This window comes from Amphiprion ocellaris, chromosome 13 (assembly GCF_022539595.1).
Source record: "Amphiprion ocellaris isolate individual 3 ecotype Okinawa chromosome 13, ASM2253959v1, whole genome shotgun sequence".
Taxonomy (NCBI): Eukaryota; Metazoa; Chordata; class Actinopteri; family Pomacentridae; genus Amphiprion; species Amphiprion ocellaris.
This window is the reverse complement of record NC_072778.1, coordinates 36,363,585-36,389,473: the sequence shown is the minus strand read 5'-3', so window position 1 is coordinate 36,389,473 and position 25,889 is coordinate 36,363,585. Positions and strand designations below refer to the sequence as shown.

The window sequence follows — 25,889 nt, the reverse complement described above, 5'->3', positions numbered from 1 at the left end:
TGCCACTACCTTACTCAGTTTGCTCTTTCCCTCTTCTGCTTCTTATGCATTTTTAATGTAGCCTGTATGCTTTACCCTTTTCACCCAGTTGTCTTAATGCATGTTTATACTCAGGTTTTCTGTCATTCTTGTCACTCCTTCCATGCATTTATTTGCACTTTTGCATATTACTAGCTTTGTCTTCTTGCTCCCATAATGCCAGCTGTGTCCTCTCTCTCTCTGTATGTCTCTACAGATATTTCTGGCTCGGGAGTTGTACAGCGTTGATCTGGTCCTACAATCCTGTCCCATTTAAATGTTCCTTTGTTTGTCCTTGTTTTATGGCTCTTATCCAGATTGTTTTCTCCTGACTAGATCCTTGTTTGTGTTGTATCTACTCTCAGATGTACGTCGCTTTGGATAAAAACGTCTACTAAATGAAACTGTAGAACTGTTTATCATCTGTTTATGTCTCCTTACCTTTTCTGCCTCCCCTTTAGCCTCACCCCAATCAGTCAAGGCAGATGGAGATTTTCTGAGCCTGGTTCTGCTGAAGTTCTGTCCTTCTTAAAAAGGAGAAGTCCTCTCCACTATCACCAGTGTACTTGCTCATATGGAATTCTTGGATTTTCTATTCATGATGTTGTAGAGTCTAAAACTTAAACTGGGTGTTAAAGCAGGGTGAGTAGTGCTGAAATGGGACACTTGCCAAGCTAGGACAGTAAAGCTTTGTAAAATAGCATCTATTCAAGGATTACATTAAATATCCTAAAACAAATGTTTCTGCATTACTGAAAAAAGATTTGATGAACAAAGAAAGGCCACAGGAGTATGGCATCATAAAAATGGCCATGAAATAATGTCCAGTCAGACTTGAAAATAGAATAGAATAGAATAGAATAGAATAGAATAGAATAGAATAGAATAGAATAGAATAGAATAGAATAGAATAGAATAGAATAGAATAGAATAGAATAGAATAGAATAGAATAGAATAACAGTGGCTATTGAAATAACACAGTGCTCTGACATAAAACTGGAACCATAAAAATATCAAAAAACAAATAATTACTGTTTGATTCCAGTTCATTTTGCAATAGGATGTAAATATTTATCAAAATGAACAAGAACCAATTCTATACTCTTTTTGCTTGAACAAAAGAAATCCAAATTTATTTTCATATTCTGTTTCAGATTGAGTCATCAACTCTGTATTCGACTGTTCTTTTATCTTCTGTAGGGTTCTTTATGATAATGTACCTTTATGATGTAGTAAAGGGGTTCATGTTTATGGAATTCTGATGATGATTGGAAGGATTCTATAAGTTTCTGTGTAATAGTGTAGAATCTTATCTGATTTGTCAAATATTTCAGATAAGGCAATAATGTTTTCTTGACCTTAATATTTAAGATAAAATAAGTAAACCTTTTTCAATCCCACAGTGGGGAAATTTGCAGTGTTACTTCAGCAAAGGAGACAGCGTGAACAGATAGAAGACATCAACAGAAAATGCAATATACAGTATAAGATAGATAGGGAAACAATGTACAAAATAATGTGCAATCAACAAACAAATCGTGTTGTTAAAGAAACAGAAATAAGCTGCCAAAAATGCCAGTATTTTTTTTTTTTTTTGGTAAATTGGTTTTTAAAAAAAAGGTAGATTTTTTGGTATTTACAATAAAATATCCCTTGAAAAAGTACAAAATATAATAAAATCAGGTATTACAAAAATACAAAAAGGTGCAATATGAAAGTAATTCTAATAATCTACCAATATATATAGAATAGAATAGAATAGAATAGAATAGAATAGAATAGAATAGAATAGAATAGAATAGAATAGAATAGAATAGAATACTTTTAATAGTTATTATACACACACAATGTACAACCAAATTAAAGACAACTCTTGGGTGCAAAGTACAAATAAAACCCAATAGTTAAAAGTATAACTAAATATACACAGAGCTGATAAGACAGCGAGAAGAACCAGCATGGCAACAACAAACGGCTATAGATAGATAGATAGCTAGATAGATAGATAGATAGATAGATAGATAGATAGATAGATAGATAGATAGATAGATAGATAGATAGATAGATAGATAGATAGATAGATAGATAGATAGATAGATAGATAGATAGATAGATAGATAGATAGATAGATAGATAGCCATTTTGTGTTCAGCTGCACTTGGATAAAAAGTGGTGGTGAATGTAGATATAGTGGGAGCAGAGCTGCTGTTTAACCCGGTTTAAATCGGTTTAAAAATAAGGTTGTTACAGCGACACCCAGTGGCTGCTATAGGTAGCTAAAACTCTGTCATTGTAGTACCGCGTCCCGCCACAGGGAGGCGTTGTAAACAGGAAACCCTGGGGGGAGGAGCTATGACATCATCAGCTAGTTAGCAGCCGAGCATGGAGCAGCTAACCCACAGCTACTGCCGTGTTTTAACCATCAGTATCCAGCCGAGAACCCTCCCTGGTGGATGGAATTAGCCTCTTCATTCATGCTTCACACACGAGTTTGAGCTCCGAGTGGCGGGCAAGCTCAGTCATCAGCTCGCTGGGACAACTGGGACGACTGGGACAACACGGCTCAATCACCGGTACGACTGTTGTGTTGGTAGCTGCTAGCCGGAGCTAACATCAACTAGAGGGCTCAGATGTACAGCTGGGACTAGGTCTAAGTACAGATTTAAGTACAGATCTGAGTACAGCTGCAGGTTTTAAGCAGTGGATGTTTTACTGTAGAGCATCATCATGTCTGTAAAAGCAGCTGTTGACAGAAAAGTGGTCGGTTCCATGTAAATAAAAGCTAGCTGAGACTAGTTATGTTGTTGATGCTGGAGCTCCGTGTGTTTACTGCAGAAAGCATTTTCCTGAAGCGTTTCGACGCGACCATCAGTGTTTGGGTTATTTATCCAGTACTGAGCTGCTGCTAATCTGGTGTCCATTCAGCAGCTGGATCTCGTTGTTGCTATGTAATCATGTTACTGTGACTCTGTCCACAGAGGAGCAGCATGGTGGTCCCGGACACTGCCAGCGTGGTCACTCAGCCTGACAACGGTAGCCCCACTGGACTCACCGAGAGCTCCGAACCCGGGTGCGAGGAGGCAGGGGAAGGGGGTCAGGACCTGGCAGGGGTGGAGCTGGAGGAGGTCCGAAAGCTGCAGGAGCTTGTTCGCAGGTTGGAAGTCCAGAATGAGACCCTACGCAGCAGAGGAGGCAAGACCATCATCCACAGAGGCAACAGCAACCTGACAGCTGCCGCGAACATCAACGAGGGGCTGAGCTGTGAAGAGGTGACCAACTCCTGCCTCAGGTTGGAGCACGGCGGCGAGCTGGGCAGCACAGACTTTAAGCTTTCTCCGCCTCAGGACAGCAGCAGCGGCGAGGACATGTCCCCTCTGCCCGTGGCCAACAGGCTGGAGGAGGAGGACGAAGAGGAGGATCGGGGTCCATGTGGGGGCTTTCTGACTTTGACCTGCAGAAACGGAGCAGCACAGTCTCAGACACCAGAGAGCCCCTCTCAGGAAAGCTATGAGTCAGAGACACTTGCAGAGAGTGACACAGGGGTGGACCAAACTGCACTGGATGAGGTGGATGTCCTGGATTTGGAGGATGAGTGTGCAGAAGTAGAGGACGAGGACAGTTGGTATGTCTAATATCTGCACTGCTCCACTCTGGTCTCAAGTTATGCTTTGAGTCCACTTGTCCAACATCTATATCTATCATTACCCTTAATGCTAAACACATGCAGATGAGACAGAGATGACAAATTATATTGATTTATAGGAGTTACCTGGAGAGGGAGTTGGGTTCTGGTGATGCAGATTGCAAGATTTAAAGTTTCCTGCTATGTCTGCATCTCTGTAGGTAAAGAAGCATCTTCAGCCAGATGAGTCATTTGTGCCTTTTCATCTAAAGTGTGCTACTCCCCCACAGGGCAGTGACTATGGAGCATTGGTTGTTCGGATTTAAAATTAGCTTTGCAGTAACACAGAAACTGCCTTTCATTTCTTATGCCACAGAAACAAGGTGCCTCATCTTGAAATTTGAAGCCTTTGATAATTTCCTGGTAATAACGCCTGCTCTAAAGGCTTTCTGTAACTGGGGGAGGAAGTTATACAACGTTAGTGATTGAGAAAAGAGACAAAAAACTGGAGTGATGAGGAAGCTGTAAAAGTAAGAGGAGTCTAAGCAGATAGCATCTAAAGTGTTTTCCCTTGCTGGCTTCTCAGACTGAGGTAAACAACAGGTGCATGGCCTATCCACTACCTGTTTGACAAATTGAAGTGAACACAAGGGAGGAGCTGCTTTATGGCTGTTGGAAGTGAAGCATGACAAAATATGCTGAGAAAACCTGCTACAGAAAAAGATCTGTATTTGCTAAACCTCCTTACGCAACGTATTTAAGACCAAAAATGAACTTTTACATTAATTACACTCTGATTACAGGTCAAGTTGAAGCTTCTAAAAAACAAGATCAGCGTTCCTCCAGTTTAATTGGCTAAATATAGTTGCCCAAAAGGAACAGTACCAGACGGTTAATAATCCGTGCTCATTTCATGCCAGAGATCAGTCTAGACATGGTTGTTTGTGCCGTATTGTCTAAAACAGGTACCATATTGTGTTCCTGACGGCTACTTTAGCAGCTGAGCCACGGAACTTAACAGCCAGACCATTCATGACTTATTTTCAGTTTCACATCATTAGCCATACCATATGTGCTTTGTGAGGTTATCATAGCCAAAAACATGGAGTAATCCTAACAGCAACATAATCTGATCTGCTCTGGCCTGGATGCGACCACGTGGCTAAACTGCTTTAGGTGGGATTGCACAGCATGTGATCTGAGCCCCCCCACCCCTGTGTTCAACCAGACTGCAGCAGGGACTAAAACATAGGCAGCAAGACGTTTATCTTTATGGGGTTTTGATTGTATAAGAAAATAATTAGGCTGTTAATAGCACAGATTTAAAGATTAGATAAAGAAAACAGTGTTCTGGCACTGGAGCTCAACGTTGTTAGATCAGACAGACAGCGTTTCAACTGTACTCTGGCTATTCAGGAATGACATTTGAGTGCCCTCTGTGTTCTAATTCTGTGGTCAGATACTCTTAAGTTTAACAAAATGGTATCTTGAATATATTAGTTTCCACCCGTGGGCCTCAACCTCATACCTCCCAACTTGCACTGTTCACATGGACACAGTGGAGCAGAATAATCCCTGATTCTGTCAATGAGGCACATATGGTGCTATGACGCTGATCAACTCAAGAGGAAAAAATTACCACATAATTATAGCATGACTATGTGGTTAACTTAAAACTGTTTTAGCATCAGTGCTAACTGAAAGTCAGCTAAGTCTTCTGACACTGCTTTAGTCTTCATCATCTGGTATATTTTTCTGATTTAGCAGTAAAGCTAACTGAAGGACGGTTGCAGACTTGTCTCTTACATGAATACCAGTAGCAACTTTGAGTCTGGGACCAACACTGTGGTGTCAACGGATGAAATGCAAGCACCATTATTCTGCTTCAGACCCAGGGTATGTGTACAAACCAAGTAGCTCCCTCCCTCCCCACACTGAGAAGCTGTGCTCTCTGGCAGGATGTGTGACCTGAATATTGCTCTCCGTATTGGTCCTCATTCCAGTGGGAAATAGACCCCTTTGTGTTTGCCCAATGCGAAGATGATTTGTAGTTGATTGGTCCAGAACCGGTCGGTCTGGGCCTTTTGTGTGTTCAACTCAAAGGGTCTGAGCCATGTGATTGCCAGTTCAAAGCCTGTGGTGACTTAACGGCTGTTTGCTCTCACTGGGGCAACATAGGACACACTGCAGAGAAAGCATCACAGACTGTATGAACCCACCTTGGCTGGCGCATCTGTCCTGAAGGGATGACACTGAATATTTTTCTTACAGTGGAATGTAATGGTAATGGATAGCAGGAATAAAAGTCACAACATTTTAGGTATCGTCTATTCATGTCCCTACATCTTAGATGACCTCTCCATTTTATCCTTCTGTCTTTACTAAGGAACAAGCACAAACACATTTTTAAATGCAAAAAGCAGTCTGCCGTCACATCATAGAGACCAGGATGAGCTGTGTTTCTTAAACTGAGTGGATGAAGCAAATGTGAGCTGTGTTTCTTAAACTGAGTGGATGAAGCAAATGTGGATTAAGAACTGAATGAGGTGTAAGCACTGACAAAAACATTCAAAGATGCACTACTTGCCTAAGGTATTTGATTACTCACTGTTTCGTCTGATTACATCATTCTTTTCAAACAATAGGCCCAGGTTTGATGTTCACAGCGTCTCTTTGCCAGAAAACCATTCAGTGATTGTGTGTTAATTCTGCCTGTCATCAGTCATGATTATCTCACATACCTTCTGGAAAACATTCCTACGTTACACAGCTTGCGCAGTACTTTTCATGCACCTAACTTGCGCTCCAGCTGTTCACAATAATCTCTATCTTGTTCTTATTTAAAATTTCTACTTGGCACTTACTGGCAAACACTTCTGACAAGCATGTTTAATAAGAAGCAGATTAGGCTTACTTCCTCAGCCTTCGCTGCCTTTTTCCATACCTCAGTTTTCCATCCCTTTCATTTCCCTGGTATAATCGTACATTTTCCTCTGGTGTGCTTCTTCCCTGCAGGTTATATGTGTCTCCTAAAAAGCAAGTAGCAGATCAAGGCCCAGATTCTCCTTTGAAGTGGTGTCGGCAGGTTCTTGATCAACGCAGTCCAGAGACAGAAATGGCTTGTCGGACACTGATCAACCGCTTGGACCAGAGTATGTTACTAGCAGAGATATGTGTTCCTTTTTCTATTAAACACTTTAAAGTACCTGAGGCAAATTATTTTTTATTCTGAACTTCAGTTTTACCCCATATGTTAACTCTTAATTCTACAATCTCTGTCAATTTCAAGCTTGAAATAAGGGAGCTTTCCAAACAAATGAGATTTTGTATTTGAAGGTCTTTAAAGCATACGACTGCTTTAAAGATTCTTTGCTCAAGCCAAAGTTCAGGCACCTAATTCAGAACATTTACCAGTCCGCCATGGTCTGTTTGTCTTAGTTACTGTTCACCTCTGCTGTGCATAGTGAAGCTGTATGACAAAGCCTGAGTACTGGCGGTGAATGTGTTGGCGTCTGTATGTGTGGACAGAAGTTTGCATCTGATCCTACAGACCCCATTCATTATTTATCCTGCTTGCAGTTCCTACTTCCTGCACAGTACAGAACCTGAACAACAAAGCTATTCACACCAGGGCTGAATGACTACATGAAGTCACTGGTTAGATTGGATTACCTTCACCCCTGGGACAGCTCTCAGTTTTTTTTAAACGGTAGCACCAGGCCATGAAACTAGCTGGTGGCAAGGAGCATGTTTCAGTTGAACAGCAGAGACTAATGGGTTTGCAGTAAAAACATACCTCAAAGGTGAAAGCTTGTCTGCAAATCCCTTAAGTGAAATGATTTACAACTACCTGCTATTACACTCAGCATCACACTGTCTACAAGTTGGGAGTGGTGTATATTTTTCTCTGGCAATATCTGATTTCTCCTGTCCTGTCCCCGGCAGCATCTCGATGGAGGAACATGTACAGCAGCCCATCGGAGGCCGGCTCGGCAGGCTCAGGCCTGATCTCCCCTGGGTACCACAAATCAACTAACAAATCCCTACTAACCTGTGGCAGCTCAGGTATGGCATGACATTAACACACTGTGCTCCTCAATTTCTGCTCAACACAACAGTGGCAATAACGTCAGTTATAGTAAGGGTGTAGGTCAGCTGATATGTGTGTGCGCTAATGCATCAACAGTGTGTCCTCGGTGGTAAATTTGAAGGACTGCTGTGGCATTTTTGCATGTTTTACCCACTTTACTGTATACATATACTGTGCATAACTGCAAACCATTTTCCAAAACTTTCCATCAGTGTTCTAGATTTATATTTATATATAGAGATTTATGCTCCTGCCTAGCAACCGTTCATTTTATGATCTGATGTCACTGATGATTTAGCGAGTGCAGATTTCCTAAAAAGGTAAATGTGTCATTTTGAATTTATTGTATTACAAAGGTTGGTGTTAGTCAGCATACATGCCTGTATCACAAAAACAGACCTTTAGTGTTTGCCCAAGGTTTCAACTACATCTTTAGCCAGTGATCATTTAGGTTAATATTATGAATTATCTAGTCAATGATCTTATCTTTGCTGTATGGAAATGAATAGATACCAGTGTGTGCCTGGCATATTACACTAGTGTTCTTTGGAAGATGGTCAGTAGTTATGTAAAGTATATGCAATTTGTACTGCAAGTGATAAAAACACAGGTGTATAGTGATTGTGTTTGGCAGTGCTAACCCGTGTGAAATCTACTGTAAAACCATGGATCTTGACTTGGTTTTTACTCACATTGTCTCACAATATCTGACACTGTGCAAAGGCCAGTAATGCTGATGCTGTTGTGAAATCCCTGTTAATAACAAATCTTTGCATGAACTTGTAAATGCTTGGCTTGTGGGTGGTGATCTTATCTAATCCCAGATATTTTACATAACCAAATGTCATTTCCCATTTCTCTCAGTTGAAGTGTGAAACAGACATGGCTGGCAGGGTAGCTTCGGCTACAGCTTTCCCAGGCATTGACGGCAGACAGGCCTTTCTAGACTAATGCAGCTGATCTGAGTTATAGTGAAGTCAAGACAGAGGGATGTGTTATTTTAAACTTTCCATGGTCAGACTTTAAATTCTTCAATACTGATGAAGTCACTGAGACACCGTAATATTCACATCCACCTGCCAAATACGAAATCAAAAGTTGTCACGAAGCAAGCAATGCTGCGTGTGTGTGAATAATCGCAGACACTACCTTCTAATGTAAACTTTGCTCATCAACACTGTGACAGGTTACTCTACTTTATCTTGAAGCATCTCTACAATTGTATACATTTGTTTAGCTCATTTTGTGGTGTGAAGAGGCATTTAAAACAAAAGTCTTTCCTCAAGCCTCACAACCGATCTTTTTTTTTTATGTGAACTTACTCTGATAGCTATTCGTCATCCTATAATGTGATGGTCCTGTGTCAAGTGTAAGTCTGCCACCAGTGTGCTCATAAGAAATACCAATGAAAAGGTTTTGAAAATTACAAATTGAAACATGTACCTAAATTTGAGTGTTTATGAAGCTGAAGCACCATCTTTGTGGAGGGCAATGCACTTATTAATGGTCATTGTTAAGATGTGGAAATACCTTTAAAAACTGTGGTGATTATTCCCATTTATTAACTGGTGTCCTACATGTGTTTACAGGTGTCACAAGCATGCACTCAGCCCTAAGCTCACAGTCCTCCATAGACAGTGAGCTCAGCACATCAGATGACTCCATCTCTATGGGCTACAAGCTGCAGGATCTCACTGATGTCCAGATCATGGCTCGCCTTCAGGAAGAGAGTGAGTAGACGGATCATATGGAGTTCTCAGTGCCACATGTAAATAGGGTGGCTATTCCTTGTTATGGCAGCTGAGGAAGAAAAGTGTCTCAAGTTATGGGTTGTCTCCATTGAAGCCATGGCCTTTTTAGACCGATCTAAGACGTTGTGGAATTATACAGTCTGGTCTATTGAGGACTTATTTGCATCACCAGTTGTTCCCGCTGCTTCTCCGTACGCCTAGCAACCTTAACAGCAGCAAAGACACATTTGGAACATCTGTGTCAGCTACTTGACCAAGTTGAAACCAGTATTTACATTTAAAGACATAGTTTTCAACACTGTGTCATTTAGGGAGTGCATGATATTTTGGAGATATCCCTGTGAATCATGGGATAGGTTGTAAAAAGAAGGCTGCATTTCTTGACTGTACTTGAAGGAGCTTTCTCAGTGAAACAGCTTTGTTGCACCACTTTGGTCTTCAAATGCAGTCTTTGAAGCATGCGGCCCCAGACATAAGACCAAACTACAGTTTAGAGCTGTTAGACTGTGGCACAGTATTTTCTTACATGCCATTATATCACATAGTTTGACTTTGTTTTGTTTCTTTTGCATATTTTGCTTTTTTTTTTTACAATTTTGGTGACAGGTCTGAGGCAAGATTATGCTTCCAGTTCAGCATCTGCATCCCGGCGCAGCTCCACAGCATCTCTGCAGTCCCTGCGCCGGGGTGGTACGTACAGTGACCAGGAATTTGACAGTTACAGCCTGGAGGATGAAGAGGATGAGTTCTCCTCCATGCCTCAACGACGACACCACTTCACCCCTTCACCATTAGGCTCACCCCGGTGCCTCTCTCCCTCCACCTCCAACCACGGTCAGGAATACAGCAGCCGACTCGGGGCCCCGCGCACAAGAACCCCCAGACGGTCTCTCCAGGGTCCCAGTGCAGAGCTGCTCAAATTTGCCAAGAGCGAAGGTAGACTATAAACCAGTAGTAAAGTAGCATTTTTACCCAGCATCCAGAAGATTTCAGCGCCGATCACAAAGATTCTTGTACCAAACTTTTGCTGATTCGTATTCTGCGTTATGTATGTGTGGTTCCAGAGGAGTTGAGGCACAGCATGCCTAATCTGGCCCCCCGCACCAGCCTACGTTCCCTGGAGGCAGTCAGAAACAGCCGCAGCATGGAGGCTAACCTCCAGAGCTCTGGCAACCGCATGTCTCACCTGACTCACTCCCACTCCACAGGTAACCCTGCCCTCCTCACCCGGTCCTCACCTCTCCTCTGATAGAACAGCACCTGCATTTCCTCAAGCCCCATGTAGTGCCACTTTAATCCCACCACCTTACCTCTTTTTAACCTCTGCATGCCCACAGGTGTGTTTTGACTAATGTTCAGGAATATTATTTTTAAAAATACTGTAAAAAAAAATGTAACCACTAGAGGCTCTGTGGAACAGTTTTTAATAATTAGGTTTAATTATTCGTACCAGGGGTTTCATACTATTACACCTAGAAACAGGGCAGCTTGAAATTATTTTAAAAATCATTATGAGAATATTAACATAACATTGTTTAAATAGAATAAAAGAAAATACAAAATTGCTCTGAATGCAACTATAAACAACAAAAATATATCAGTTGATGTGGTGTGCTTCTATGACTTTTATCCCATGGAAGCACAGTATCCTATGGTTAATATTATACGCGTCAAAGCATAGAACTTGTATTTCTTTGAAGGACGTTGACATGAAAAATGTAATATTCTTCTGATATGTCACAATGAATGTGTTTATCTAATGTTGACAACGACACACAAGTCACCATCTTTAACCAGCTTATACTATAGACAGGTTAGAGTTGATTACAGTCATGCAAAGTATCCCAGTTCTGCCCTCCTTCATCCCTGACCACTCATCTTCCCTGACATTTCCCAGCTAATGTACAGGTAATCCTCTTTTCACTCACCTGCTACATGATTATTCCAACTCCAGCGTTATCCATGGTATTTTAGTACTGCTCCTCCTAAGCTTGTCTACAACTCCTAAATACCACAAATGGATTTCAACCACAGCGCATTTATTTTTTGTATATATTAATGAGATTAATTTGATTCCCAACTTGTCTCATAAAAGCAGCGTGGGTTGAGGTTCTGTTATACCACTGTGCCTTTCCTCCACTCAAGGTATGGCTTGTAGTCGCCTACGTAGCAACGGCCAGTCTCCTCTCTCCCTGCGGACTCCGGTTAAAGCCATCAATCCTGTGGGCTCCATGGCAGCTGGTCGTCAGCCTTCCAGAGGTCTGCCTGCCATCCAAGGGCCGCCTGCAGGAGGGGCCCGCAGGGTCCAGTCGCCAGGTTCTGCTAACGGAGGAGGCTTCATTCCCGGGAGGGCCTCGACTGGGGGAGGAAGGCCTATAGTGGGGCGAGGTCAGGCTGTGCCATCAGGCTCCACAAGAAGTAAACTTTCACACCCTCCCAGGAGGTGAGTGCTCACAAAGAAACAAGGAGATAATGAAGACTATATCCTTTTACTAATAGTATATATATTTGTGTGTCATTCTGTTTGATATTTGGAATCTTGTGTGAATTGAGATTAACTTTGTATTTTATTGACAGGTCTTTAGGAATGACTAAAATCTCTGATGAATCCTGGAAAGACGGATGTTACTGAGTTTTGCCGGTGATGATGGATGTTCACTGCTGCAAGAATCACCTGACTTCTCCGTGTTACCTCTCAGTACAAAAGAAACAACACCCACTGTTTCCACAAATGTGTTACACAACCTCTCAGTCCCCCCATTTCAGACTAGAGCGCTGGGCTGCACTGGATTTGTAGTTAATCTCTTTCCCTCGCATGAAACATTGTCAACCCACACAAAGAGAGGATGTGTAGGCAGACGAGAAGACACACACACACACACTCTCCATTTGTTATATGGACCAACTCGGAGCTTCCAGAAGATTCGTTTGTGTCAATTTTACTTATTTTTCTATGGTAATTGTGAGAAACTGCTGGAATATTAAGGGTTGTATTACTGTACTGTTGATGTAATTGATATGAAGACAATTTAAATGAAGATATTGCTGGTTTGTTAATTTTTCTGTGTGAATTACTACTAGATGAAGGTGCTGACTATTGCATGCTTGGTTGTGTTGTTTTCCCTTTGCCCAACAGCCTTTTCATCATTATCTAACTGCAATATGACAAATCTTCCATGTGTCCTGCAACAATCTGTGCGGATTTATGAATGTTCCAGTGGTTCATAGTGAAATTATGTTTAGATTTGTGTTGTAGTTGTGTTTTGCTACTTGCTTACACAGCAATGCAACTCCTGTAAACCACACTGCCCTTACGAATTATAGAAAAAGGAAAAATATGGTTTGTGCCAAGGTGCATTACAGCTGCAACTCTTTAATTCCAGAAGGAATCTTGTGTCATTAAAGGTACTGTTACAGTACTAAGTTTTCCAGGCATTTTATTGCATATCTAGAGGTGGAATTGAGCGTTTGGGAAAAAATGTTTATGCACAAAGGCCTTGTGCCTTAGTCAGCTATGCACCCTCATGAAGAGTGCCTCTGAAAATTAGGAGCTGTAAGAATAATGAATAATAAAGTCTACCCTGAAACTGTATTTGTATTTTTGGTTATTTTTTTTGCATCATGCCAGCTACCGGCTAATTAGTTGCACTACTCAGCACAAGCAGTCATCAGGTCCCGGATATTTCCTGGGTGTGTGACCAAAAGAGAGCTACCCACCCCTTGTGACAAAATGGCCTACAGGCCTCATCTGCGCATACAAAGTCTGAGCGCACAGTGTGCAAGCACATATTTTTTAATTTGCTTGTGTGATAGTGGTAGCATTTAGTGTCTCTGAGCCTTGAGTAAATACGTCCCCATTAAGAGAAGGCTGTTAATGTAAGTCTGCTCTCTTATGCATGACGCACACAGAAAGGATCAGCGGTAAACGAGGCCACGCATCGTCTGCCCCCCGCCCTCCCTCTGCTGTCAGGAAGCAAGCTGATTGGCCGAGGCCTAGCAAAGAGCGCCCGGGGATCCAAAACTGCAGGCCGCACTTAGCTTACCGTCAAAAATAAACCCAAACAAAAACAGACAAATCTGAGACGGGGGCGAAACGCCGGTAGAGTCAGAAGACGACGATATCAGGTAAAATTATTTTGAATCAATCAGAAAGATCTGAGGAATAAGACGGAAGGGCCCAGTCGGACGTAGCGGGCCTCTTTCAGCCTTCTGGAAAACAACATGGAAGAGATGCGGCACGAGCTGCTCCACCTAGCTTAGCCGGCTAGCTAGCCGGACGGACCACTGTGGCGGCGCTAGATGAATCGAGGCGCCAAAAAATAATCTCATCGGGCATCTTAGTTTGTTTGTTGTAGTAGCGGCTTTAATAATATTGTAGCATTGTGTGTAATTGGTGCTTATGTTGTCGTATTTTAGTGGTTATCGTGTCCCTTGTGTTAGCCTTTATGCTAAAACAAAATGGCGCTGAGAGTCAGCCCTAGCTGGATGCTAGTTAGCTCCGGGGTGGAGGGCGGGAGCCGCCTCAGAATGCGTTGCATAACTGCCGTACTTTAATTTGGCGGCCATAAACTCTTAACAGTGTTCTTTTGTGCAAGACTCCAGACTATAAGGCTTTATAAACGACTAGTCTGTGAGCAGAGTGTTCGTATTAATCCCAGAAAAACATCTGTGAAAACCAAACACCCATAACGTCACCGCAGATCGTTGCAGACATGACATATTTGCCTTATTTTGAATCGTCATGTGACGACAATGCGTTTCCTCCAACATAACAAGCAGTACTCGTCCTCCAGGAGCTATCAGAGCCGTTGCCTGCGAGCCAGCCCTCAGTACACTGAGCGGGACATCATTTGTCTCAGCTGGGCTCCAGCCATCAGCTCTACCAGCTCCAGGTGTAGCTACACGTCCCCTGGTGGAAGCTGCATGTAGTACTCATCACAGGCAATGGATGGAGCCAGTGGTCAACAACAGTCCGCCTCCTCCTCTGTGGCAGGAGAAACATGTTTTCTACCTTCTGTATTTAAGTCATACGTTGATTTTATGTGGTGATACCAATGCCATAGTAAAAAACTCAACCCCAGTTAGGCATTTTAAAATATGTGTACCTGACAAAGATTAACCCATTGCTATCCTTTGTTTTTCTCATCCTGAGATGTATATTTGTCATCTGTTCTTTCCCTATCAGCGTGATTGATTACCTTGATGGAAAGAGGCACCTCAAATATCCTGCTTGTTTTATTGTAAAGGTTTTTGTCATCAAATGTGAAGGTATGTTTTAAGTTCTGACTATGGTTCTATTGCTTTTACTTTCATATTTAGTAATTCATACAAATGAAGTGAATGGCTAATGTAGTGTGTGCTGTAATTTGCAGTCTTTCTTACGGAGTAAAGACATGGATCAAGGAGGAGGGGTGTTGGAACTGCACACTCAGGAGCTGAAGATGCCCCATGCAATGATCATGCAAGACTTTGGTAGGTGATTGAGCGGTGCTTGGCTACAAATATAATGTTGTAACTGTGTAATTTAAGAATGCAACATCTATTTGACACATTTTCTCACAAGTGTAAATAAAGCTAACGTAAAAAGCTGTAAAAGTTGACATCTGTAATTTGTAAAAATGTTACTAGAAGCTTCATGAGTGTGTAGTCATCCCTACACAGTTCACAGTGAAAATGCCATTTAGCTAAATCACTTAGTTAAACAATAAAGTCAAAGTAACATTACATGATCTGGACTGTGACATTTTCACTGCACACTAGTAACAAAAAGATGATGTACTTTCACATAAATTGTAGCTTTAACTGTAGTTTTAAAACTCGTTTTCATTTACTCTTTTTGTATCTTACATTCACAGTTGCAGGCATGGGGGGTCTCGCTCACATTGATGGGGAGCACATTGTGGTGTCTGTGCCTGAGGGTATGCTTCTTTCTGATGTGATGACGGACGAAGGCATCCTCCTGGAGCACGGACTTGAGGTGGAAGGTTTGGAGACACAAGTGGTTCAAGGCCTCGAGACAGAGGTGGTCGAAGGACTGGAGACCGAAGTAGTGGAGAGCTTACATGCAGATGTAGAGGGCTTGGAGGCAGAAGTAGTCGAAGGGCTACAGACGCAGGTGGTAGAGTTGGAGGCTCAGGTTGTAGAGGGCCTAGAAGGTGAGGTAGAAGTGGAAGGTCTTGAGGCGCAAGTGGTAGAGGGCCTGGAAACTGAGGTGGATGTGGATGGCCTGGAGGCTCATGTTGTTGAAGGGCTTGAGGAGGAGGTGGAAGTGGAGGATTTAGAAGCTGAGGTTGTTGAAGGTCTGGAGGTAGACGTGGAAAGTCTGCAGTCTCAAGGTGTAGAGACGCATGAAATTACAAGTGAAGACATGGTGCCTTCAGAACACAGCGTGATCATGCCTGAAAATATTCTGGGGACAGAGGTGGCAATAGAGGAAGCTCTGGATGGCCATCACCACCATGTCCTAACCTCAGACCTCATCCAGGACTCAAACCACCACCACGATGACATCCCAGACCAAGTGTTTGTGGCAGAGCTACTGTCTGAGCACCAGGATAACACACTGGACCACGAGCTTGTGTCCGAAGGGTTGATGGTGACCGAGGCCAATTCTGAGACCATAATCCATGAACAGCTGCCAACTGAGGCTGTTCCCCTGCAGACTGATGAGGACGATGATGCAAGAAGCAGCTCTGAAGATTACCTCATGATCTCATGTAAGACAGCTTGCCATATTACCACAACTGAAATTAATAAACACTCCTTTTGTAAAGCTTTTCATGTAACCAGTGGTGTTTGTTTTATTAAAGTGGATGAGGTGGGAGAGAAGTTGGACATAGGAGACACTCCTCTTGAGATCAGCACTGAGGTAATGGAAGACAAGGAATCCAAAGAAGAGGATGGCTCTGAGGTCATCAAAGTCTACATCTTTAAAGCTGAAGCAGATGATGACTTAGGCGAGTGGTCTCTTCCGCACTGTGCTTGCAACACATCACTTTTTACAACATAAGAAATTATCTTCAGATTTGTTTCTGAAAATTATTGTGGGTAATGGCAATGACAAAATGTATTTGTTTTTCCAGGTGGAACAGAGGTAATTACAGAGGATGATTATCAGAATGGCCATCCTGATCTGGAAGCAGCATCATCGGGCAGATTGGGAGTTGGCCGTGACAAGATGGTCTACATGGCAGTCAAGAACCATCCAAAAGAAGAAGAGGATGATGAGGATGACAGTGATGAGGATGATGATGATGATATTGGTATGTTCCTTTTGTGATACAGTATTTAGCTAATTATGTCATTTTGTTGTGGGGTTTGTAAATGAACAGGAGTCAAGACAGCTGTCTGACTATAAAGTTTATCTGTTAGAGAAGGTTGCTGTACGTTAGCATTCCTTTTAGGTGATCTACTTAACAGGACGTTTTTCCCTGTCTGGACAGTTTCTATAGCAAATGTCACAATTAAGATACACAATTTGTTTAAAATGTAACAGTGGGGTCAAGCAAACTGTGTTTCTTAAATGCTTTGTGCAGATTTTTAAATGAAAGTGAAATACAACAATGTCGGTCCTTTCGTAATATAACTGTCACAATGTGCAGGTCATACCATTGATCAGGTGAAGAATGGAGCAGCTACACCTTTTCTGCAAATCCGTGAGGGGCTGGGCACAAACCGTGTCCTCAAACCCAAAGCAAAGAAAAAGAAGAAAGGAGAAACACGACAGTGCCAGACTGGTATGATCACCATATAACACTGATGGGTCATTATATGATAACATTTGCGTTTTATTGCCAAAAACACTCAACCAAGTGCCAAACGTTTTAATGATTTGATAATTTTTAGATAAGAAATTTTCCACTATAGGTTGATTATCATTTGCATGCTCTTTCTTAATACTTCTTTCAGCTGTTATCATTGGACCAGATGGAATGCCTTTGACTGTCTACCCTTGCCACATCTGTGGAAAGAAGTTTCGCTCACGAGGCTTCCTCAAATGCCATATGAAGAACCACCCGGACCATCTGCTCAAGAAGAAGTATCAGTGTACAGACTGCGACTTTACCACCAACAAGAAGGTCAGTTTCCACAACCACTTGGAGAGTCACAAGCTCTTGAGTCACAACAGTGAGCGATCTCCAGAATATACTGAGTACACACGGCGCTACCATGAGTCCAGCCCCCTGGGCTCAGACAAGCTAATCGTCAAGGACCGGGAGCCCAAATTGCATCACTGCAAGTACTGCGATTATGAAACAGCTGAACAAGGTCTGCTCAACCGTCACCTCCTGGCCGTGCACAGTAAGAACTTTGCACATGTCTGTGTCGAATGCGCCAAAGGCTTCCGTCACCCATCAGAGCTGAAGAAACACATGCGGACCCACACAGGCGAGAAGCCCTATCACTGCCCGCACTGCGAGTTCCGCTGTGCAGATCAGTCCAACCTAAAGACTCACATCAAGAGCAAGCATGGTGCAGATCTGCCTTTTAAGTGCAGCCACTGCCCCCAAGCTTACGCTGATGCACGGGAACTCCAGCGTCATATAGAGATGGTGCAAGGCCACAAGACCCACCAGTGCCCGCACTGTGAGCACAAGAGCACCAACTCCAGTGACCTGAAGCGGCACATTATCTCAGTTCACACTAAGGACTTTCCTCACCAGTGTGACGTATGTGAGAAAGGCTTTCACAGGCCGTCTGAGTTGAAGAAACACGCGGAGACACACAAGGGCAACAAGGTGCACCAGTGCCGGCATTGTAACTTCAACGCCCCTGACACTTTCACCCTGAGTCGCCATATCCTGTCCTTGCATACGAAGGACCTCCCCTTTAAGTGCAAGCGATGCCGGCGAGGCTTCAGGCAGCCTGCCGAGCTGAAGAAGCACATGAAGACACACAGTGGTAGAAAGGTTTATCAGTGCCAGTATTGTGAGTATAACAGTACGGACGCTTCTGGCTTCAAACGCCACGTCATCTCAATCCACACCAAGGACTACCCCCACCGCTGCGACTACTGCACCAAGGGCTTTAGGAGGCCTTCAGAGAAGAGCCAGCACATAGCCAGGCATCACAAAGACATGTTGATGTAATGTCATTGCACACACAAACACTCCTCTTTTCCGAGTAAATCTGTGTCACACACCCAGAGGTAATTTTAGTGTATTAACAAAGAAATGACTGATGCAGGCATTTGATGAAGACGACATTATATTTGCTGTTCTGTGTTTAATTGGGTGTAACCTTCCTCCCCCAGGAGTAATGCAAGAACACATTTTACATCGGGGTGCAGTCTAAAGAAGACCGTGTGTACACTGAGTGGGACAGCTGTAAATTGTCTTTTGTTGCAGAAAATCACATATGAACATATATTCAGGGTTTCAAATGTCTATATTTTTATACCCACTCAGCTGAAATGCTGCAAGATGATGACTGTGTCTTGTAAAACAGGCGGTGCTTTCCAAACATCATGCTAGTTCTTCAGATGATGTGGAATAAGTACAGGACAAGGTTGCCTCCATTGTACCAACTCCTATCTTCCTTATTAACCAGCTTTTACCCTGACATTTGTTTTCAATGCCATGTGGTCTTTAATAGACAGGGCCATCCGTGTTCAAAATGGGTTTTCATTGATGCTGACAGAAACAATGCATCTTGAAAAGATATTTCATTAAACCTAACAGCTGAACCTCCATCATTTTGGGTTTTCGTCCCAAGCCTAAACACTTGGAGTTCCACTAAATTAATCATGTATAAATAATATAGAGTATATTCTGTTAAATATGTCTTAAAAATTGAATCAGAAATTTTCTGATCTGGTCAGCAGTGTCTAGCAAGGAGAAGGGTACAGTTGTTTTTTTAGAATTTCCCTTTAGTGTACACATTTCTGACACAGGAATCTACTATTATATCGGCTATGATACTGCAGATAATTGACCGGTGTATTATGTGAACTTGACACATGGTTGGCTTCACGTTTAATAACCCCTGAAGTGGTTATATCCGACTGCCACTGTAGGTTGCATATGTGTGATGTTACCTGGCACAGATGTACTCAGCTAACCGTTTGATTGCAATCATGCCTTACATCTGTTGGTCTTTATCCCTTAAGCACTGATGAACACAGCTAATCAGAAAGTAAGTGATTTTTAACTCTCAAACATGCTGTATCAATGCCATTCTCTCAGAGATTATGTGTTTGAGTCAGTAGAAAGCACTTTAATCTTTTTTTTTGTATTTTAATGACATGTATGGGAGTTTGTTATGTAGGAATATTAAACTATATATTCCTAGACAATAAACACATACAGAGCTTTGTGAGTGGGTAAAGGTGAAGATTGTTTTGAGTGTTATCTCTAGCAACTGGGCACGGTCCATTACTGCATCAAAACTGAATTGTCATTGACAGTGGTGGCTGAAACCATTTATTGTTTTGTTCTATGGATAAGTGATTGGGTTTTGTGTTTTGTTTGTGCTCACTAACAAGTTTCCCAGACACTAGTCCTACAGTCCCAAATAACCCAACCCAATCCCAGACATGGGATTATTTCCTTGAAGTCAGTGGTCATCATATTGGCATTAGTCTTTAAAGTATGCACATATGCTGTCTCCATGAAATTAATTGTGGTATATATTAAAAATCCCTGCATTTCGTGTACCTTTAGTCTATATTTTCTTTCAGTCTGATTGTGGATAAACAACTGGTGGGGAAGAACCAAAATAAACAATTATCTTTTTACCCTTTTTGTACTTTCTGTCCCAACAAGAAGGAAAGGCCCATTTAGAAATGTTCTCACCAGTTAGCACAAGTATATGCACATACACAGTTAAATAGGTTGGGCTTCAGCAAATCTGTATCGTGTTATAGCGACATCAGCTGTGGGTTTTTATTTCACATATAAAACTTTTAACTTAATAGGAATGCGCAGGATATAAATAAAACTGTGCCATACTTTTGTAGTTTGGTCATAAGGTTAATAACTTGGTACATGCAGGATCGTACATGGTTTTGACAAAAAAAAGAGGTAAAAGTGAAACAACCAGCACCCGTTGTCATGCTGTTTAGAAACTTTGAACCTAATTTATCTAAATCTTGCATGAGCAGATATCTTTATATATTCAACAAGTGTCTTCAGTTGGAGCGGTTTGCCGATCAGTTTTACGTTCACAGTGACCGATGAAGTACCGTTTTAACATTTGCAATGATTGTCGAACTGGAGGCAACCTTTGATAAATGATGAAATATGCCCGTTAAGCCTTACTAATGCTGCAGTTCTGAGGTTGGTTACTAAAAGGGGATTAAAGGTTCACTTGATTTGCAGTTCATCATTATACATACAGTATCTGTGCATTGATGTCGGATTTAGTATGTCAGAAGGTAGAGCTTTACTGCACCATCTTGCATTCACTATCTCCGTATACTTTTCCACTTTAGCTCTGTAATCTGGAGATGGTAAAGCCTTCCAAAATTCAGCACTTTCAGTTTAACTCATTTTAGACTTGCAGATAAATTTTAGATTTTCTTTTCAGCGGCTATGATGCAATCTTGCAGCATTAAAAGCATCCCCAACTCAGCAAGTAGATTTGATGGGTACTGTACAAGCTGCGGTGCTTCAAAGAGGTAGGAGCCTCATTGGCTTTGCAAAGAGCGGACAGCAGTGACGGGAAAGTTATCAAGCCTGCAGTGAATCTGAATGAGTTTTCCCAGCAAGTTAGAGGCCACATTGAGTGAGTTTTATCTTATTTTAGTAAATCACCACACTCCGTTACATGTGCTTATCAGTCAGGCTGACTGATGTCTGTGTCATATGCGGGTTTCAATACAAGTTTCATTTGCATTTAGCTGCAAAGAACCTAATGGGCTGAAACACAGTTTGATTGTATCACCAATCGACCACTATTATTACAAGTGTTCCAATGTTAGAAAGACTTAATGGTCTCTTTTCATAGCACCCATCTGATCTTGTCACAACGACCCTGAAAGCAAAGCAGCTATCATTTCTGTCATTATTTATATTTTTGCTTTTCCTATTTCTATTCGTTTTGAAAAGGCATGCTATGCTGAAATTAAACGTAGCTGCAGAGCTGTTAGCATTGAACAACTGCACACTGACTCAAAACTATGAACTTAAATAGGCCTATTTAAACAGAGGTTGATATGCTGCTTATTTAAATAAATAGTCAATCTGAAAGTATTGTGAGGATAATTATGTCATTCGTAGATCAATTAACTTCATCCACAAAAAACAAATGTAAATCTTGTCGGTGTTTATTGTGCCCAACTTTTGCTTTTAAAACAGAAACAGTTCTTCTAGGTACACTTGCATTTTTTCAGGTTACTTGCCCAGTAGTTAGGTAATGCAACTTGGAGAAATAGCCCCAGTTCTTCTGTGGTCTTCTGTCTTTTGCTTCTCTGTGTAATCCCAGACTGACTCACAGCTTCTGTTGCAGGACTTCTTTATGTAGATATTATATGATGGATAAGTATCAGAAGTGTAAACCTTTTGAACAGCACTCAAATGCAAAACTTTATTTAAACTTAATGTCATTTTTAGAATGTAAACTAATAGTTGCCTCAGATTCAGTGAATTTCTGTAATTTACTTCAAACTCAGACCACAAACTTTAGAACTGGGCAAGAGCGGGAAGATCGATGAGAGACTCTATGAATGCTGGACTGGATTTGTCAAAGTCGTATGTATATTTTATAGAGAAGATCTGATTTGTTGTTCGGGTGAGGCTTCAGAGAAGGAGGAAACAGGCCGATTAAAACATTTGGGTATAATCGCTGAAAGAGATGGAAAGCAGTGACTGAGTCAGGAAGAAAGTGGAGAAAACTGATTCAATTAAAAAGTTTGCCAAAGTAGTGGGTGTGAGGGCTGCGGGTTAAATGTCCACTTTAATTTCATTAGTGTGCTGTGCATTTGTTAGATGTCAACTTTAAGTTTTATTCAATAGCCTCATTATTAAACAACTGCATCTCTGGCCTCTGCTGATGAAAATCACACTGAGATGTGTTGCAGATGTGTCCTGTCCTCTCTGTTGTCATGGAAGATGTATGATGTCTCATGCTGAGGGAAATGAGGCCGTGCAGGTGGGTTGGCACTGGCACCATGAGTGCCTGAGAAAAGAGATGCAACAGCCTGTTCATTTTTTGTTGATCCCTCCTAAACAGCTCATAAATCACTCACTGAGGCTGCTGTCGGTAGAAAACCGCTGAGGTTGCAGAGATCAATATGCAGACATATCTATAAAATCCTCCCTAAGTAACTGCTTTTGTCACTGTCACGTTACGCAACGTAACAATCAGTATGAGCAGCATGTGTGGTTGTTTTTCTCCAAATTCATGCTTTTTTCCCCAAGCAGCAGCTGTAAGCACATTTTTCCATTTTCCTCTCGGAGTATGCTGAAGCGCTATCTCTCCCTCCCATGGGTTGGAAGCCTCTTCTCTGCTTGTTTTGAATCAGCCGAGCATCAAACACACACACACACACACACACACAGACACACACACACACACACACACAGTGCACCTAACAGCCGCAGAAGGCCATCACAGTGATGAGAATTGACAGACGTGTACAGATAATCCAGAAGGTCAAACTAATTTATTTGATGTAGTCATTTTGCCCATATTTCTCAGGATCAATGGGCTGAGGTGTGGATGTGAATAGAATAATGAAACCACCAGTAAGAATTCAGGGTCACATGCTGATGTGCACGAAGTGAAAACGGAACGATTCATACACAAATGGTGTAGTTTTTGTAAATTCATTATTTTCAGTCACAGGCAGGGGCTAATTTGTTGACGGTGCTTCCAAATATTTACATATGGTTACATATGGCACTGCCATATTACCTGCAGGGCCTGTGGTGGCCCACACAACCACAGTCTTCCAATCCAGACTGTCAGCGACAAGGCTGCGGTGCTGGAAGCCAGCTGGAGACTGCGGGGTCCTCGGGGAAATCAGTGCCAGATTGCTTGGAGACGGGCAAAACTGGCCTGCTGATTAGCCAGAGAAAGGTGGTGGAGTACAGACGACTGAAATAGAAGAGAGGGAGTGATAGTTTAAATAGCAGCCAGCCTGTTGACTCTGACTCACCCATGTTACCTACAGGTGTGTTAAATATTTAATGTGAAAATTGTCTCTGAGTGCTAGAAAGTGAAGTTAAATTATTCTACTGTGCTGTGGTTTAAAGCCCAAGGAAAAAAAAATAAGTGGACCTTGAGTTGGTTTTTTTTTTTTTTAATATCTCACCTTTTTTTCAGCAAAACATCCATCCGTTATCTGCACCACTTAAACCTCATTTGGGTCGCAGGGACTCTGTCCCAGCTGTCTCAGGGTGAAGGCAGTGGACACCTGGACAGGTCGCCAGGCTATCACACCTACAGACAATTTAGAATTATCAGTTAACCTCAGCATGTTTTTGGACTGTGGGAGAAAACCCACGCATGTACGGGGAGAACATGCAAACTCCATACAGAAAGATCCTGGGAAGGCTGGGAGGTAAACCAGGGATCTTCTAGCTCCAAGGTGAGAGTGCTAACCACCAAGCCACTGTATGAGTCAGCTATTTAAATTTAATATCTTTTCACTGGTACCACAAAATGAAAAGTGGACTAACATATTTCCACTCATAGAAATGCTGTTAGACTAATTACGATTTATGTCAGGTATTTTTATGAAAGTTCTATTGCAGAATCAGAAATACTTTATGGATCCCCGAGGGGAACTGCTTTAAACCACACCTATAAAAGAAAAGCAATTTTTCTCCTCTTAAGTTGTTGATGTAACCCCTAAAAACTCATCTCAATGCATAAAAGTTCCATGTTTAAAAGTTATTTTCTTCAACAGTAATAATCCCTTCCAGCCTCTAAAATCAGATGTGATTTTGCACTGTTGTCTCCTCTCTGCCTCCATACATCACTCACTGCAGCTTCAGCACACCAGCTCACCTACAACTCTGCCTAAACACTGTAAAACTGTGCTACACAATGGAACGTTGTAATGTTGGAGTAATTTAGTCGTACATTTTTGAATCAGGAACCAACAATAATGAAACGGAAAGCTTCATGCTGCAAGTTTATTCATTCAGTTGTTCAAGCTTTACTTAAATGTTGAGGACTCATTAAGGCATTTCTTCATTTGGAAAAATATGGAGAGTACAATCAAAAATGATTTTAAAAAATAGGGCTATTATCAACAAGAAAACAGAAAGCAAGACTGTTATCAACAGTTACATTCAAGAGTGGTGCAGTAAATGTAAAAGCCTAAAAATGTTAGCCTGTTGAGTGTGTCTGTTTTTGAGACAGAAGACAAGCAACTTCTCTCAGTTAAGATGCGATGTATAATTAAACTGGATATCAAGGACCATTAGTGATCAGAGGACTACAGTCAAAGTATTCATCAGTAGATGTCTTCCCAGGAGTGGATGAAGTTCACAGTAGACACAGTATTTTATGAAATGTCTTACAATCGTATTGGAAAAAAACTGATGGAGATGAGCTGTGGTTTAGACTGAACCCTCTCCTTGTTGGTGCACAGACGTCCTCAGCCTCTTGGCACATGATTTCTCCAATCAGTCAATGTTGTATGCTGTAAAAGAGACCCTCCCTGTACGATTCACGTCTCTTTCTGTATTTTCACCTTCACCAGTGCCTGCTGACTTCCGCCACAGTCAGATAATAGTTTCACAGCTTTATAGTTGACTCACCATCTGCAGTCATGTCTATTTTATCAGTTTCTGGACACAATAGCTTTTGTTTTCACAAAAGGTTCTCCTGAAGTTGAGTGGCCTTCAGCACCAAGTAAGTGTGCGCATGTGTGAATGTACACTACCAGTCCAAGGTTTGGACACACCTTATCATTCAACGCTTTATATTTATTTGTGTTATTTTCTATGTTGTAGATTAGTACTGAATATTAACACTTTTTGTTTACAGCATAATTCTATATGTATTATTTTAATCTAGAATGTAGAAACTAATTCAGTAAAAACCATTGAATGAGAAGGTGTGTCCAGACTGTTGACTGGTAGTGCATGTGTGTCAGCAGTGAGTGTTGGTGTGTAAATTAGTGTCAGCACCTGCATTTCCTTCTATCTGATCTGGTTCAATCTCCTGTTATTCTGTCCTTCAGGGTCTGGGACAGATGCTTGAATCACTTTTATTCATTCACAGATAATTTATTTAGCACATAAAAGCAATGTGTAAATCAGTATTAAGCCAGCAGTATGTTTAATAAAAATAATAGAAATAATAAAACCTAACAGCCAGTTGCTTGGAGGAGTTAAGTCATGACTTTAACAAAGAAGTTGTGTGTGATGGCATCCTACCATTCATCCATTAATTATCTATACTTAATCCTCATTAGGGGCTGGAGTCTATCCCAGCTGACTGAGGGTGAAGGTA

General features: G+C 41.7%; 2 protein-coding genes across 3 annotated transcripts; both read left to right on the top strand.

Moving 5' to 3' along the window:
• Nucleotides 1-2,374: 2,374 nt before the first annotated feature.
• On the top strand, nt 2,375-13,074 carry zgc:66447 (SLAIN motif-containing protein-like). 2 transcript variants are annotated; one of them, XM_023265730.3, is made up of 9 exons: nt 2,375-2,592; nt 2,998-3,641; nt 6,657-6,793; nt 7,587-7,706; nt 9,321-9,461; nt 10,089-10,418; nt 10,547-10,690; nt 11,628-11,925; nt 12,060-13,074. In XM_023265730.3, the coding sequence occupies exons 2-9, from the start codon at nt 3,007-3,009 to the stop codon at nt 12,112-12,114; spliced, it is 1,860 nt and encodes a 619-aa protein (XP_023121498.1). In that variant the 5' UTR covers nt 2,375-2,592; nt 2,998-3,006; the 3' UTR covers nt 12,115-13,074. The 2 variants fall into 2 exon arrangements, with proteins under 2 accessions (XP_023121498.1, XP_035802078.1); XM_035946185.2 differs by lacking the exon at nt 10,547-10,690.
• Nucleotides 13,075-13,403: 329 nt separating this feature from the next.
• znf711 (zinc finger protein 711) lies at nt 13,404-20,217 on the top strand. Its single transcript, XM_023265700.3, has 8 exons — nt 13,404-13,607; nt 14,668-14,750; nt 14,855-14,954; nt 15,338-16,198; nt 16,292-16,438; nt 16,565-16,744; nt 17,084-17,218; nt 17,391-20,217. The coding sequence occupies exons 3-8, from the start codon at nt 14,876-14,878 to the stop codon at nt 18,569-18,571; spliced, it is 2,583 nt and encodes an 860-aa protein (XP_023121468.1). The 5' UTR covers nt 13,404-13,607; nt 14,668-14,750; nt 14,855-14,875; the 3' UTR covers nt 18,572-20,217.
• Nucleotides 20,218-25,889: the final 5,672 nt, after the last annotated feature.

Excerpts from the sequence above, each read along its gene's own strand:
- zgc:66447 (XM_023265730.3), top strand. The coding sequence starts at position 3,007 with ATGGTGGTCCCGGACACTGCCAGCGTGGTCACTCAGCCTGACAACGGT. Across the intron at positions 6,794-7,586 it reads GATCAACCGCTTGGACCAGA|CATCTCGATGGAGGAACATG; the intron begins GTATGTTACTAG and ends TGTCCCCGGCAG. Across the intron at positions 11,926-12,059 it reads CTTTCACACCCTCCCAGGAG|GTCTTTAGGAATGACTAAAA; the intron begins GTGAGTGCTCAC and ends TTTTATTGACAG.
- znf711 (XM_023265700.3), top strand. The coding sequence starts at position 14,876 with ATGGATCAAGGAGGAGGGGTGTTGGAACTGCACACTCAGGAGCTGAAG. Across the intron at positions 16,199-16,291 it reads AGATTACCTCATGATCTCAT|TGGATGAGGTGGGAGAGAAG; the intron begins GTAAGACAGCTT and ends GTTTTATTAAAG. Across the intron at positions 17,219-17,390 it reads AACACGACAGTGCCAGACTG|CTGTTATCATTGGACCAGAT; the intron begins GTATGATCACCA and ends TACTTCTTTCAG.